Consider the following 15,165-nt stretch of genomic DNA (forward strand, 5'->3'; position numbering starts at 1 on the left):
GGCTTTGGGAAGGCGGCTCCTGCCACCGCTTCCAGCTCCGCATCCCGGCAGGGCAGGGAGGGGAGAGGGAGCCAGCAGCCCAGCCCTGCAGCTGGGCCCCGGGCCAGCTCCGTCCCCCCTCCTGTGCCTCCCCTCCAGCCACCTCGGGTCCCCCCAAGGAGCGTGGCGGCCCTGCCCGGGTTCTCCCGGGGGGTGGGTGACCAAGGATGCTGTGCTAGGAGATGCCGATGGTGCTCATCCTGCTCGTCTCCCTCTATAAACTGTGCCGGTTCTTCGCCATGTCAGGTGCGGAGCGGCTGGTGGTGCCCGAGTGTGTGAGCCAGGCGGGCAGCTGGGCAGGCGGGGGCAGCTCCAGGGAGCACCGGGAGGTTTCCCCCGGGGTGAACACGGACGTGCGGGCAGCCCTGGACCGGATCCTGCCCGCCCTGCACCAGGCCATCGCCCGTGCCCAGCAGGCGGCCAGCCCTGCGGAGCTGAGGAGGGCCATCGCCGAGGTCTTCCAGCTGGTGGAGGAAGCCTGGGGGATGCCCACGCTGGGGAGGGATGTGGCCAAAGTGCTGTGCGACGTGATCCGCCTGGAGGGAGGCCTGGACCTGCTGCTGAACCTGCTGTACACGGCGGAGCTGGAGACCAAGTGCCAGGCAGGAAAACTCCTGGAGCAGATCCTGGTGGCAGAAAACAGGTTAGTCTGCAAAGAGCCCCCCCCGCCAGGCACAGCCGTCCCCACCGCAGGCTCGCCTGCCACCCCGAGCACAGCAGGGATTTCCTCCACCCATCCCACCCACAACCCCCCAAATTTCCCTGCTCTGGGTGCTCCCGGTGCATCAAACCCCCTCGGCTCCACACTGCGTCCCCCCACACCCAGCACTTGCACACAGGGGTCCCCAGCTTGCTGAACACGCCCAGGCAATGGCATGACCTGACACCCCCCACCACCACGGCTGGAGGGAGGAGGACCAGCCCCAGCTCACGGGATGCTGGTGAGGATCGGGGTGTCCTCATGAGCCACCCTCAGCCTGGGGCCACCCAGACGTGCCCAAGACACCCTTCGTGGTTGAGCTGGGTCAGTTTGGCTGGCCCAGAGCATCTGACCCCAAGGACGAGACACGATTCCCCCTTAGCCATAACCGCAGCAGGAGGAGGAGGATGAAGCCGGTTCCCAGAGACTTTCTGCTGCTGACCAGGGCTGGAATGAGGCCATAAGGAGGGGGCCGGCCAGCTGGCGGCCCTCGGAGCCCCCCAGCCCGTGGCCCCTAGCTCAGAGGCTGGAGACGCTCGTGGTGCGCCCCAGGACAGGTGAGAGGTGTTGGGCTGGCTCTGCCAAAGCGTCCTCACACGTGGGGTGGGAGCGTGTGTGTCTGTGTGTGTATATGAGCACACGTATGAGGGTGCACGTGCACACGTGGCACCCAACACATCTAAATGCACAGCAGTGCTGATGCAGCGCCCGCACGCAGCTCGCCCTTCAAACACCATGAACGCACTCCTGCAAGGTCCCCCGACAGGCAAAACTCCCCGCTCTGCCCCGTGTCTGGTTCAGCATGTCCCAGCAGCACCGCCTGCGGTGTGACGATCCCAGAGAGGAGCCGTATACCTGCCGCAGGCTGGGTCAGGATCAGGCCTTTCTCTCCCGGGACCCCGCAAGGCAAACAAGTGGCTCTGCCAGCTCCGCTCTCCCTCGGTGCGTCCCAGCCCAGCCGGCCCCAGCCAGGGCTTCGGGCGCGTGTGGAGGAAGCCTGGCCAAAGTTTACGGTCTTGCTCCAGCTTCATGGGCGACGTGTCTTGCTGTAAGGTTGTGGACTCGCAGCCTGGGCCTCACTGCACACACTGGCAGGCAGAAAGAAGCAACAGCTAAATCAGGAAATCCATTAGAGTGGAATTAATCCCAGGAAACATCACTGGCACGGTCTGAATTCAGCACTTAGCTTCCTGGCAAGAGAAAGCAGCTGCTGGAGTCACCGTCTCTGCTCCAGGAGCAGTTCACAGGCCAGGGTTTCGGAGCAGCCGTGTGCCCCCAGCCCCTCGCTCCCTGCAGCCTGGCCCACCATCGACCTCCGAGTGATGGCAGGGAGGTGTAGGCTCCCCCCCTGGGTCCAAGCCTCTGGCTTAGAGACCTCTCCCAGCATCCGTGCGCAGTAGCAGCCGTGCTTAGCAGGGAGCTGGACCAGTCCTGGCTCCATCCCACAGCTGCAGGGAGTCGAAGACCTGGCGGGGCTGTGTTTGTCATCCAGCTCCGTGGCTGAGTCCGGGCTCGGAGCCAGTCCCAGGCTGAGGGTTTTTTTTTTTTCCCGAGCTCTCCACAGCGTTTGCTGCCAAACCTACCCCAAGGTCAGCGTGAGCCATGCGGGCCACAGGCTTCCCAGAAATGCTCTTCCCGCAGAGAGGCTGGCGTGCCTTCACCCCCACCATCGCTGGGGGGCCCAACGCGCCACTGCCCTCATGAGCAAGCACGGCGTGGGGCATCCGCGCCAGTGCTTGTGCCTTGTGAACGGAGCAGCTCCATCACGGCACCAAACGGGTCATTTCTAAGGCCAGAGATGGAGCTGCCCCCTCGACCCAGGCAAGCTCATGGGAGGGCAGCCAAGAGCCCATGATTTTCCCCTTCCTCACTCTATGCTTTTAGGGCACAGCCCCATTCAGGTGTCATTTTAAGACCATCCTCGCAGCACGGGGCTCCCAAGGGCAGCCATGGCCGAGCAGCAGCTGGTGGCCCTCGGCCGCCTGCCCCCAGGCTCTTGCTGTCCTCTTCTAGGAGCGCGCAGGATTGAGGCAATGCACAGCTTTCCTCCAAGCTGCCTCCACGCTGCCATCCCAGGACAGGCAGATCCCCGTCTCTTGCACGCCCCCATGGCCAGTTCTGCGTGGCTGCTCAGCCAGGTGTGAAACCCCTGTCCTGGGCTTGGCACCGGTCTGGAGGGCACCAGAGGACAGCACTGGTTAGGGACAAATGAGTTTTCGCCCCCGAACACGAAGCAGCTCACACACACCCAGCAAAACTGACTAAGCAGATCTATTTCCAGCCTGGCATTAGCCTACCCTGCGCTGTACGTCCCACCTCGAGCACGAGAGCCTATGCGTGGTGGTCCTGGGCTATGCACCCCATGTCCTGTCCCATCACAAGCTCTTCCATCAGACCCAGACAGGTTCTTCCAACACCAGCCTGTTGCATCTCGCTGCATCGCAGCCTGACAGCATATCTGGCAGCCGTGTCCCACAGGGAAACATCTGGCTGTCATGGGGCAAACGCCACCGAAGCACGGGGGAGTTCACACGCCAGTCACTGTTCCCACTCCCTTCACGGCCATCTGCCCCTCACCTGCCTGTGCCTCTCCTTCCTGCAGGGATCGGATCGCTCGGATCGGTCTGGGAGTGATTCTGAACTTAGCCAAGGAGCGAGATGTTCCCCAGCTGGCACAGAGCGTCTCTGGTATCCTGGAGCACATGTTCAAACACACCGAGGAGACCTGTTTCCAGCTCATCTCTGATGGAGGCCTGGATGCTATCCTCTACTGGTGCCGCTGGACGGACCCCATCGTGCTGCGGCACTGCGCCATGGCCTTGGCCAACTGTGCCATGTACGGAGGGCAGGCCAACCAGCGCCTGATGATCGAGAAGAGAACAGCGGAGTGGCTTTTCCCACTGGTGTTTTCAAGAGACGATGAACTAATCCGCCTGCACGCGTGCCTGGCCATCACGGTGCTGGCCACCAACAAAGAAATCGAGAAGGAGGTGGAGCGCTCGGGGACGCTGGCTCTGGTGGAGCCGTTCATCGCCTCACTGGATCCGGAGCAGTTCGCCTGTGAGATGCTGGGCAGCAGTGACAACAGCCAGGGGAGGACGGCAGATGACCTGCAGCGGCTGGTACCCTTGCTGGACAGCTCGCGTCTGGAAGCACAGTGCATCGCTGCCTTCTACCTCTGCACGGAGGCTGCCATCAAAACCAGGCAGAAGAAAACAAAGGTAAAGGGTAGGTTGGCCTGAAGGAAGGAGATGCAAAAGGGAAGTGTTGCCACAACTGCATCTTGGTGTCTTTTGCTCCTCTATGAGCTCACCAAGTACCCTGGTCCTCAGCTGGCCCGGCACAGGTTGTGGGGAGGAGGAGGGAAAGCAAAGTGATGTCTCCTCCCTTTGTGTCCCCAGATTTTCAGTGAGACTGGGGCTACGCAGAGCCTGAAGAGGGTAGTGTGCTACTCCACCAGCAGCACCACCTCCTCTCTGGCCAAAAAGGTGCTGCGCATGATAGGGGAGGAGGTTCCTCGGCGCATCCTGCCCACAGTTCCCAACTGGAAGCCCTGCGAGGTGCAGACGTGGCTGCAGCAGATCGGATTCAACAAATACTGCCAGAGCTTCCTGGTAGGGCTGCGTGCCGGGGGAGGGACACCTGGATGGGCCCTTTTGCCCCATCTTGCAGCAGAGGTGTAAGCATCTCACCCGACAGCTTTTCCTGGGACCTTTCCAGCCTGGATTTCTCTTGGCAGGACCACCAGGTGGATGGGGACATTCTCCTGAGGCTGACAGAGGAGGAGCTGCAGGAGGATTTGGGGATGGACTCCAGCATCACTCGGAAAAGGTAGGACCGCCACCAGGGCACGCTGGCTTCTCTCATGCTCATCACCACAGTGGCAGAGCCAGGGAAAAGGCCTGTGCCTTTCCCTTCTTGCAAAGACAAGAACAGAGATCCTCAAAACACAAAACCTGGACTGCCAGGGCTTTTCCAGTGCAGTATGCAGTCCCGGAGGGACTCCTGCAATGGGGCCAATGCACGGGAGAGGTGTGGGATGGGGAGAGACCCCCTATGGCACAGGGGAGGTGGGATCCTGCAAGTTACTCAGAAAGATGGGAACTTACGCGAGCTTCTCCTCCCTTAGCTGAGCTCCTCATACCTGTGTGTCCTGAGGACCAACACTGCCGCAGTCACGCAGCTGTTCTTCTCTTTTTCTGTTCCTTTAGCTCATTCTTCACCACGGCATGTAGCTGCACTCTCTCCTGTGCAGATAAAAGATGTGCTACCAAATGTCTCTAGGTCCTGCCTGGTGCAGCAGCCTCCCCTCCCCACTCCACGCTTTCATTTGTTTCTCTGCCAGGTTTTTCCGGGAGCTGACAGAGCTGAAGACCTTTGCAAACTATTCCACCTGCGACCGCAGCAACCTGGCCGACTGGCTGGGCGGCATCGACCCCAGGTTTCGTCAGTACACGTACAACCTGCTGACCTGCGGCATCAACCGCAACTTCTTGCACCGGGTGACGGAGCAGCAGCTGCAGGAGGACTGCCACATCAACACGGGCTTCCACCGCGTCCGCATCCTCACTGCTGCAAGGGGTGCGGGTCCCGCTGCTGCTCGCTGCGCCGGAGCAGGCGGGTGGGGGCGAGTGTCGAGGGTTGTTTGGGACGAGCTGTTGGGTATTTTTAATTTTTGGTTGCTGTTTGCTCTGCCTAGAAATGCTTCACTCCCCTATAACGCTGCAAACTGCATCCAATGGGACTGATGTATTTATCAGCTACCGGAGGAGCACCGGGTCGCAGCTGGCCAGGTGAGTCCTGCAGGCAACAATGTGGTGCTGGGCTGAAGCCCAGAGCGAAGGCTGGTGATCAGTTGTGGGAAGAGCGTGGAGCCGGGAGAGCTGCAGGCTGCAGCGGGGAGCAGGGAGAGGCTGCCAAAAGCTCAGTGCAAATGGGGACAGCACGTGCCATAAGCTGCGCGGTGGACAGGCTAATTCCCAGTCCTGTCACTGCCACCCTGTCCCTCTTTGACACTGACTTACCCTTTTTCACGCTGTCCTCGTAGGGCTGTAGGGGATCACAGCAGGGAGTTAACGTCCTGCTCCCCGTGTTTTCTGAGCAGGCCCAGACACCTCTAAGCAGGCTGGGCTGGCAGCTGGCATCTCAAGGACCCTTCTGTTCTCTGTGGGATCCCGTTCGCTGCTCCTCTGTCTCATCATGTCTTGGCCGATGCGGTGGGAAACCCAGGCGCCGGCAGTAGCTCTCCTCACGGTGCTGTCTCCTCTCGCCACCAGCCTGCTGAAGGTCCACCTGCAGCTGCACGGCTTCAGCGTGTTCATCGATGTGGAGAAGCTGGAGGCAGGGAAGTTTGAGGACAAGCTGATCCAGAGTGTCATGAGTGCCCGCAATTTTGTGCTGGTCCTCTCACCAAACGCACTGGATAAATGCATGGAAGACCCTGAGTGCAAGGACTGGGTGCACAAGGTAGGAGATGCCATCAGGTGGGAGCTTGGTGGCTGCTGGAGCGGGAAGGAGCTGGTGATGGGCTGACACGGGCCATAGCCTGAGCACTTGCACGTTCCTGCAGGAGATTGTGACAGCCCTGAACTCTGGAAAGAACATTATACCTGTTACAGACCATTTTGAGTGGCCGGACCCAGAAACACTTCCCAAGGACATGAGGGCTGTCCTGAAATTTAATGGTATCAAGTAAGTAAAAGGAACATGTGCCATGGGGTTCCTTGACACCTGGAGAGAACGGCTTGCATAAGCAGTAGCAAAGAGCAAAAGGAAATTGGGAGAAACAGATGAGGGAGGCAGAACAGGCCAAAGGGGAGGCGAGTCACTTCAGGTACTCCAGAGCATGAAGGGAGCAAAGGTCCCCACCATAACTCTTCTGCTGGTTTTGTGCTTGGGGCTCCTCTGGGTAACAGAGCTCCCCACCCCGTCGCCGCTGGGAGGATGCCCAGCCTCGTGCCCCCAGCCCTCCAGGCAGGAGCGATGCTGGCAGGTTTCGCAGCTCGCCTGGGTTCCTCTCGCCTCCTGCTTCCCCTTCGTGCAGCAGCGCTCCAGGCTGACATCCCAACCTGCTCGTAGCTCTCCAGCCTGGCAGGGGACAGGGGAAGGGGCTTTCCTGCGGCATCCAGTGTTCCTCCATTTTCCATGGGGAAAAGGGTGCTCCTAGAGAGCTGGGTTGGAGAAAGGGGGTCTCTGGCTCCTGACCCGAACACACTGAGCTACCTCATGGCACCTTGCACAATGGAAAAATTAACTCAGATTTCCCCCTCGAACACAGGTGGTCCCACGAGTACCAGGAGGCCACAATCGACAAAATCATCCGCTTTCTCCAGGGCCGTTCCTCCCGGGACTCCTCGGCTGGGTCGGAGAATGGCCTGGACTGCTTGTCCTCCCCAGGGCAGACCTAGAACCAGCACAGCTGCCTCATCCCCTCCAGAGACTTCCCAGGTGACCCCTTTTTTATGTGGGACCAAATTTCTCCCTCTAGATTTTTCCCCATCTTAGTACCTTGGCTTGAGACGAGGCCTTGGCTCATTATCCCCCCTTCACCCTCCAAATGCAAGCCCCTGGTGCTAAAAGGCCAGCACTTACTTGTACGGTGCCTGGTGAGCCAAGCCAGGGCGGACTCCGGGATGGACGAGTTGTCTTCCACATCCTCCCTCGGGGTGGCAGGACATGCAGGCTACGCCTCCTGCAATGCAGGGTGCGCAAGGGAGACCGACACTGTCCAGACCCCCGCAAATGGCTGCAGCTTCCCCCAGAAGCATGTCCGAAGAGGAGGGATCTTCTAAGGACCGAAAGCTGGGGGATTGGTGAGGGGTACGTTGCAAGAGGACACGTGAGAGAGAAGAGCAGTTGAGAGGGAACGGTCCATAAGCATCGTATGGGCCTCTGCTGGGTGGCGCCGGAATATCGCTGCGGTCAGAAGCTGAGAGCAGGAAAGGGCAAATAAAAGCTAAGCCCTAACGAAATCCCCGTGTTTGGGAAAGATAACACACAGAGGCCTTCTAAACTGCTCAGCAGCAGCTTTCTCTTTCCCAGTAATGTCCCTTTATCGCATGAGCTCGCTCCCTCCTAGAGGGCCTTTCACCTCCTAATGCTGCAAAACCACTTTGTGCTCTTAACTCTGGCGATAGAAGTTTGGGTTTAGATCATGTGAAGTTTCTGCAGGATCTTTGCAAAAAGTGCTTTTAAAACAACCCCCTTCCCTCCATCCGATGTCTCAGCTTTACCGCTTTATCAGGGCTATACTTACAGGGCATGGGAGGCTGGATTGTGACTCTGGAAAACATACATCCATGCAGATAAGGAAGATGCCAATTGCTGCACTGTACTTGCAGAGATGTCATGCACTGGCTGTACTTTATTCTGTTGTTGGTGCTCCACAGCAGGTCTCCTGTGGTCTGTTCCTTCAAACAGGAGCTGGCGTTCTCTCTTTGTTGACTAGCACTCACCCCTGACAGCCCTGGCTAAGCTCCTCAGGCTCAGGGCTGTCCCTACTCCCTGCTGGATGCAATACCAAGCAGCATTTGTTTCTTTCTACCGACCTCTTCTCAAGACCCACCAGGTCTTTTTGTAGCTACTCACCTTGAAATATCAAGAAAGGGCAAAGTCGATGCCAAGGGCAGGTGGAGGCTGCTAGGTGCGAGCACCAGCTGGGAGCAGGACTGGCAGCACCGGCTGCTAACGCTGCAGGCCAGGAACCACAGGCACCCCGACACACCTCCCCCGAATTCTGCACTCCCAGCCTTGTCCTGCTTCCCACACCTGCCTGGAGGGTGAGCAGGCTCTCAACAACATGCCATTTTGCAATTAGGACCAGAAGTTGCAGCTCCTACGTGGGCTTGTCTGTTTTGATGCAAAGTGACTAATGCAAAAAGACATCCTTGTTCAGAGGACAGACAGGAGGAAGAGCAAGCCATGCCCAGGGAACACCAGCCTGCCCCGACAGTCTGGAGACCGGGCTGATGCACCACCCTGCAGAAGAAGCAAGCTCCTTTGCCTGTCCCTGCTCAAGATAACTCAACCCTTTCAGGAGGTAATGAGGAGACTCAGCCACCTCGTCCTTCTCCTGGCTCTCCCCGAAGCCTCGCTGCCTGCCTTAACTGGCAGGAACCCAAACACATTTTCTTTTGGCTTAGATCCATGAACATTTAAGAAAAGAAAAAAAAAAAGTTAAATTCTGGTGCTTAACCACAGCTTTATGGATAGTTCTTATCAGCTCACAGTTAATGGCATCTTTGCTCTCCAGTGAAAGGTTAATAGCTATATCTGCCTAGCATTTATCAGAAACACAATCTATCTAATCTCCAGATTAAATACGAGGAAGCCAGCAGATGAGCCCAAAGGTGAATCTGCCAAATAAAAGCCACTTGTGAGCTACTTCAGGGAAAAGTCTTGAGTAACTGATCGAATGTCAAGGCCTCCATGGCCACTGAAGGAGTCCCACACAAACAGTCCTAAGGATTTTTCTCCCGACAGTAATACACAGTAAGATTATTGCGTCTTGTTTCCCAGGAGCTCTCTAGCAATTAACCTCCTCACCCACCATTCAATGTAGAGATTTACTTGTTCTCTGCAGCTTAGGTGTCTCACCTGCAATGAGATCCATCTCATGCTCCAGCTGCCCAGACTGACTCTTCCTGTCTCCCCATCATTCAGTTATCTTCACCTTAACGAACTCGCCCTGCTCTTGACAAAACATCCCACACCCAGCCCCTTCCAGTCCGAGCAGACAGTCTCAAGGAATTGAATCCTTCTCTTCTCACCCTTCCTTATTCCTTCGCTATGTCATGTCAAACTGTTTAAAGTTGTTCTGTCAGACATTATTAATAAATTTGGTTTATACTCTAAATCCCCACCTCTTTTCTGTTCGTGTCACATGCTTCTCTCCCTGCAGCCTTCTCACAATTGCTCTCTCTTGCCGTCATGCTTTCTCATCCTCTGAAGGGGCAGCAGAATTGACATTCTCCAAGCACCGTTCTCTGTGGGCACCCAGACTTCACGCTCATCTTTGCATGGACTGATGTTGCTCACTGCATCCCCAGGGACTCTCTACCTGCTGCCCACAGTCACGATGCAACGATCATGTATTTGTTTCACGGCTGTAGTTCTTGGAGGACAGCCCAGAAAAACTTTGTTGTTTTTTTTAATAGAGCATAATAGTTCCTATTGAATTTCTCCTTTGCAAGCACGCTGACACAAACAGGAAAGCAGAGCCAGTACACAAGTTTCACTTCACTGCACAGCACTGAGCAGCTGCTAGCATTGGCGTCCATGGAGTCTGTTGGTAGAGGCGGCTTACTTCACAATCAGTTCAGCTACAAACAGCTAATGCAACACTCACAGCATGCCCTGTTCCTCAGGGAGGCTAATTCTGGGCTTAGCCTGGCAATCAGACATGTAACTCCTGCCTATGTCCACTGGCGTAACTACACAGATCAAGTGGCATAACAGCAAGTTCTTAAAGCCTCCCTACTTCTCCACCTCCTGCTTCTCTACTCTCCAATTCTCCTGCTTTTATCACAAACTCCTAACGGACAGGGAACAAAGCTGTATATAAGCATTTCACATCTACTGCATATTGAAGGGCAGGTTACAGACTAAGTACTCCCGCTAGCTTTACTCCGGTGTCCCGGAAAAGCAAGCTCTGGCTGCTTGCAAGTCCCAAATCTGCATTCTTCCTGACTCGGAACTCTCGCACGCTCATTCTCCACGAGGCAGATAACTTCCTGCTGCTGCTTCTCTACTGCAAAGTCTTCAATAAAGGAAGAAGCATGAAAATAATGGAGAGAAGCACAGAACGAGGCGAGGACAAATGACATCAACAGCTGTACGAGAAAAGCTAGCTTTTTATGAACCATAAAAGAGAATGGAGGTTTTATTCACTCTGAAAGTAATATGTCTGCTAAGCAATTTCTCAGTTAAGGACATTATTGCATGCATCTGAACAGTGTGTGCAATGCAATGTACACAGAACTGCTGGTTTATGGCAGTTTGAAGAAAATAGGATTGAGGCAATACAGTTAATGCTTTGAAAAGAACAATTATGAGTACCACGAACACGCTGTTTGCTTGCTGGCATCAACAAATCCTGAGAAAGGCAGCAGAAGTGACGTCACCGACACAAAATTTTGGGGCATAATTTTATCTCCAAAGACACTAGTCCTGTCCCCACACCAGCTCAACCCAACAGCGCTGTGTATTGATGAGGAAGGACTGCTTCTGGCTTTGCCATAAGCACAGCAGTGACTTCACATGATGCTAGGGCACGCTTATCACAGTTGGGGCCTCAAATTTCTAACGTAAGGGTCTTCAGTTAGGGAGGCCCAATTTTGTCAATTTTAGCCTTAAATTCATCAGTTTGGGCAACTGTCAATTAAGGCACCTACTTGCACCTTGGTATTCTCACACGAGCGATTACTTCCTAAAAGTACCACTGAAATCCTGGGCTGAGCTGCAGACAGACAGGCAGGGCATGCCACTGGCACTCCTCGCTACAAGCACTTCATACATCAGATTCTCTCCCTCGGACACCTCTAACTTGCGAAGCTAAAGCTAGTTTAGTCAATAAGGACGGCAATAGCACTCCTGTGGTAAACTACTACTCATCATAAGGATTTCTGCAGGAGCCTAGTCTGGCATACGATGTTTGTACGACTTTTATTGACAACACACTGATTTGGAGCGCAGATCTTTCTCCTCAGCAGCACGCTGTTGGGTACCTCTGCTTCAGTCTCGCTCTGCAGGCTTTGGTCTGGGCCTCACACACACCAACAGCTCATCTGCTGCACACTTTAGTACTCAGAGGGGAACATGTTTGGCAATTAAAGCAGAATTCAGTCCTCTAAAAGCAAGCCACAGAACCCTCCCTTCCCACCAAACCCCAAACCACTAACTGGCCTTGCAAATGGCCAATAACAGCTTTTACCCTTGATTGGCTTTTGAGTCTCTTGGGTTTTCTCTGACCAAGGAGGCATTCACATCTGCAAATCAAGTTCCTACCGGCAGTCAGAGCCATGATTTCCAACTATTTGGCATTTAAAAATTGGTAAGGACAAGCAAGGTGTCCCTCCCACACTAATCTGTCCTTCAAGGGAAGAATAAAGAGCAGTCTTCAGATGGACACCGCCAAGCGGGCCAATTCCTTGTTGCTAAGTTGCTGCTCAGCCATCTGCAGGGGACAGGGAAGTGTCTGAGAAGTGACTGTAGACATGGTTTGACTCCCAGATTTCTATCCACCTAAGAAAGAAAGAACGAACAGTTAGAGCCTACGAAGGCACGCTGAGATGTTGCTGAATGAAGTTGAGTTTCAAAGTTTCAAAGGAACAGAACAAAATGACCCTGCCAGGAGCTGCTGCACTTCTACTGCAAATCCCAACACATTCTCTCTCCCAAGACTTACCAGGGGATTTGTTTCCTGTCATGACACAACTTTTGCTTTGACTAGTAGAGAAACAACAGGAAGAGAGACTGCTAAAAGAGCTCCATCTCTTCCATAAAGGAGGACTTTCAAATTCAACTCCAGATTTTGGATTCCACTCTGAGGGTGGAGTGAGACTTTGAAGCACTTTGAATGTTGGCAGCTACATTACTTGGGCTGTAGGTTTACTGCTAGGATTCAGATGCCAGAAGAAATGGACCTGCACCTCTGCTTACTGGGGCAATAAACACCCTCTCATAAGCATAACTGAAAATATGCCTTAAAAACTGTGAGACTCTATCCTAAGTAGAGTAAATAGTATTTTTCATATTACACTTCACAGGCCCTATGGCAAAGTTTAGAAATTTCAAGTAAATTACCCAATAATAGCTGCTGGAATAAGAAGAATTATAGCCCCGAAAAGAAACGGGAATCCCCTCATGAAGTGCAAGCTGGCAGGGTAGAGAGAGTTGAACACTCCTGTAGCCACAAGCGAACACAGCCCTTCCACACAGGCAACAGAAGCAAAAAGAGCACCTGGAAAAGATATACGAGAGGTTAATGGTGACACGGCCCTGCCTGCAACTGTCTTTACCCCACCACCTCCTTCAGTGGGATTCTGTGAACCTTTCTCAGGGTTTGCACTTCCCATCAGAAAACTGGTGTCTGCATTGTCAAGCGTGGTAAGCAAGAGCTGGGAGCAGATCAGGCACACTGTGCTGGCCTAGCAGGCCAAAGCTGTCGAGCTCAGCTTCTCTGTATCCAGGACCACCTCACTGACCTCCAGAATGTGTATCACCAGAGCTGACCAGGGATATTATATATCAGCTGGATTGTAAATACTTTAGACAGGGCTATATAGATCTGTTTACTGCCAAGCACATCTTATCGCTTGTTAAACATTAAGTACAGTGGAAGACTGCACTTTATACAGATTTAGCATCATAAATCTGGTATCAAGTGTGCACCACCCTCCTTCTAATATAAGAAACACGAATTGTGCAGTCACCTTTTGATCTTTCCCGCCTCGATTCCCTCCTCTCCTCTGTCTGTCTGCAGAGGCATTCCTATGCGCTGTTTAACAGCAAGCACAAGCTCTACAAACGAATTACTGGAAGAAAGGCAAATATGCTCCTCCTACGGGTTATCCATGATCTTTCACCATGGTCAATGATATAACCCTCAACAACACCAGGTTTCTTCCCACTGTCACTGATCTACAGAAAAGAGTCATAGTCAGGGAAATCACTATTTTCTGCTCGTTATATAATCCATTTTAACTCTTGCTCCTTGTAAAAGTTTTGGAAACGAACAGATGGATGAATGAACTATTCCTGAGTTTGAATGCAATACTTTTCATCTTGCTTTCCTTCTCTTGTCCTCATCTTGAAAACGTAGCAAGTCTAAACGGATGAATGACAATTATTCTGAAAAAATAAAATGCTACCCTGGGCCTGAGGGTGGATGCAGGGGCACAGGAGTCCAAAGGAGCCAGGGAAGTCCTAACTTCCCAAAGCAGTTTGATTTCAGTGTTTCAAGACCTGGCTTAAGCATAGTGGCTAACTCCTTACCCTGTTCCGTCTCGCTGACCAGCTTGGAGAGCTTGGCTCTGATGACTGGAGTGGCTGCCATGGAGAGGAACAGAGTCCCATAACCTGTGAGCAAGATACAGCACATTAGGGAAAGCTCAGCTGAAAAATAAAGTCTCCAAAGTCAATCCCAGAAATCTGTAGCTCAAGGCAGCTTCTCCCTGCTATATTTAGACCCAATTCACCCTCCTGCACCTCACAATGCACTTTAGTCTGTATCTGCAGTGTAATACAGCTTCTGGGAAACCTAATATTCTAGGAACTGTATGGTTGCACTTTCAACTTCAGTGTTTGGCCAACTTTGCTGTTAGCAAGCCACAGTTTTGTTGGTACACAACCTGAAATGGAGGCAGAACTTCCTCCACGTGCTTGAACTCCCAGAAGCACACTGCCCTCCTGCATCTACTGGCATGTCTAAGCTAAGAGCCCGAGATATAGGGATTTAAGAATTCGGCATCACCTGTAAACATCAGTGGTGTTGTAGTAGCAAGAGAAATCACAACCAGTCCAGAAATATTGGAGATCAATCCTATCTCTGCCACCCAGGTGTCTTCAAGGCAGAGCTGCAGCAGCCGCAGCCCTCCCAGGCTGCTTAGGTAAGCCAGGTAACTGGCGGCTGAGCCGTACCCAATGAGATCAGCAGCCCAGCAGAGAGGGGAGCCAAGTTCATACAAAACAAAGATGTCCTTGGTTCCAAAATGTACCGTGACAAGAAGAAAGAAAGCCAGGGAGTAAAGAGCGAGCTTCCACCTGGAGCTCAAGTGTTCTGGGGCCGTGTACAGCCTGTAGACAGCCTTGTAATGACTGAGCGTGAACAGCTTGGCTGGTTTCTGCTGCTTCACCGATTCCTGAAGACAGAAAGCAGCGTAGAGAGCAGCAGCAAGACTGGCAGCAAGCACAAGCCAAAAGGGGTTGATATACCCTTGAGCCTTGCGCCACTGGCCGCCGCCGATGCTGGCCAGCATGCCCGCGATGCCGAGGCACGCCTCGAGGACAGCAACACGAAATGTACGTGTGTGTTTGTTGCTGGTGTCAGCCACGTAGGCGAAGCAGCTGGCCAGGATCAGGTTGTAGTCTCCCATGAGGCCGCTCAAAATGCGTCCAAGGAGAAAGTAGGCAACGTGCAGCTGCAGGTACATAACGAGAAGATAGATGGCCGCTTGCATGGCCATACCCACTGCTGGCAGGATGAGTGCCGGACGGCGGCCCACGCTGTCGCTCCATGGTCCGAAGAGAGTCACGGAGAAGAGACCGACGAAGAAGCCTCCCAGGTTGATATAGAGGTTCCAGTGGGACACCAGCACTTCCACCTCCTGCAAGAGAAACAGGCGCCTGAGGCCCTGGGCCGGCAGCGCCCAGCGCTCCCCCGGCGCGCCCCGGGAGGCGGCAGCTCCCCCCCGCTCCCGTTCCCCCCC

The 15,165-nt window shown here is 54.1% G+C and overlaps 2 protein-coding genes across 2 annotated transcripts in view; one reads left to right on the forward strand and one right to left on the reverse strand.

The window, feature by feature from the left end:
• The first annotated feature begins 221 nt into the window (after positions 1–221).
• On the forward strand, positions 222–7,146 carry SARM1 (sterile alpha and TIR motif containing 1). The gene is made up of 9 exons (XM_009278297.1): positions 222–682; positions 3,342–3,960; positions 4,141–4,353; positions 4,479–4,570; positions 5,085–5,320; positions 5,439–5,532; positions 6,016–6,205; positions 6,309–6,430; positions 7,017–7,146. Exons 1-9 carry the CDS (start codon positions 222–224, stop codon positions 7,144–7,146), a joined length of 2,157 nt encoding a protein of 718 aa, XP_009276572.1.
• Positions 7,147–10,579: 3,433 nt separating this feature from the next.
• Positions 10,580–15,165, reverse strand: part of SLC46A1 (solute carrier family 46 member 1) — a 6,461-nt gene continuing 1,875 nt past the window's right edge. The window contains exons 2-5 of the mRNA XM_009278299.1: positions 14,211–15,063; positions 13,733–13,816; positions 12,542–12,698; positions 10,580–11,980 (exon numbers count right to left, since the gene is read on the reverse strand). Coding sequence (XP_009276574.1) covers positions 11,905–11,980; positions 12,542–12,698; positions 13,733–13,816; positions 14,211–15,063 — 1,170 coding nt within the window. The 3' untranslated portion in view covers positions 10,580–11,904. The remainder of the gene's footprint in view (positions 11,981–12,541; positions 12,699–13,732; positions 13,817–14,210; positions 15,064–15,165) is intronic.

The sequence above is a fragment of the Aptenodytes forsteri genome, unplaced genomic scaffold (assembly GCF_000699145.1).
Source record: "Aptenodytes forsteri isolate BGI_AS27 unplaced genomic scaffold, ASM69914v1 Scaffold66, whole genome shotgun sequence".
Classification (NCBI taxonomy): Eukaryota; Metazoa; Chordata; class Aves; order Sphenisciformes; family Spheniscidae; genus Aptenodytes; species Aptenodytes forsteri.

What these genes read in the sequence shown, in the direction of transcription:
- SARM1 (XM_009278297.1), top strand. Translation starts at nt 222, where the DNA reads ATGCCGATGGTGCTCATCCTGCTCGTCTCCCTCTATAAACTGTGCCGG. An exon ending in AATACTGCCAGAGCTTCCTG is followed by an intron (nt 4,354 to 4,478) that starts GTAGGGCTGCGT and finishes TTCTCTTGGCAG; the next exon opens with GACCACCAGGTGGATGGGGA. An exon ending in ACCGGGTCGCAGCTGGCCAG is followed by an intron (nt 5,533 to 6,015) that starts GTGAGTCCTGCA and finishes TCTCGCCACCAG; the next exon opens with CCTGCTGAAGGTCCACCTGC.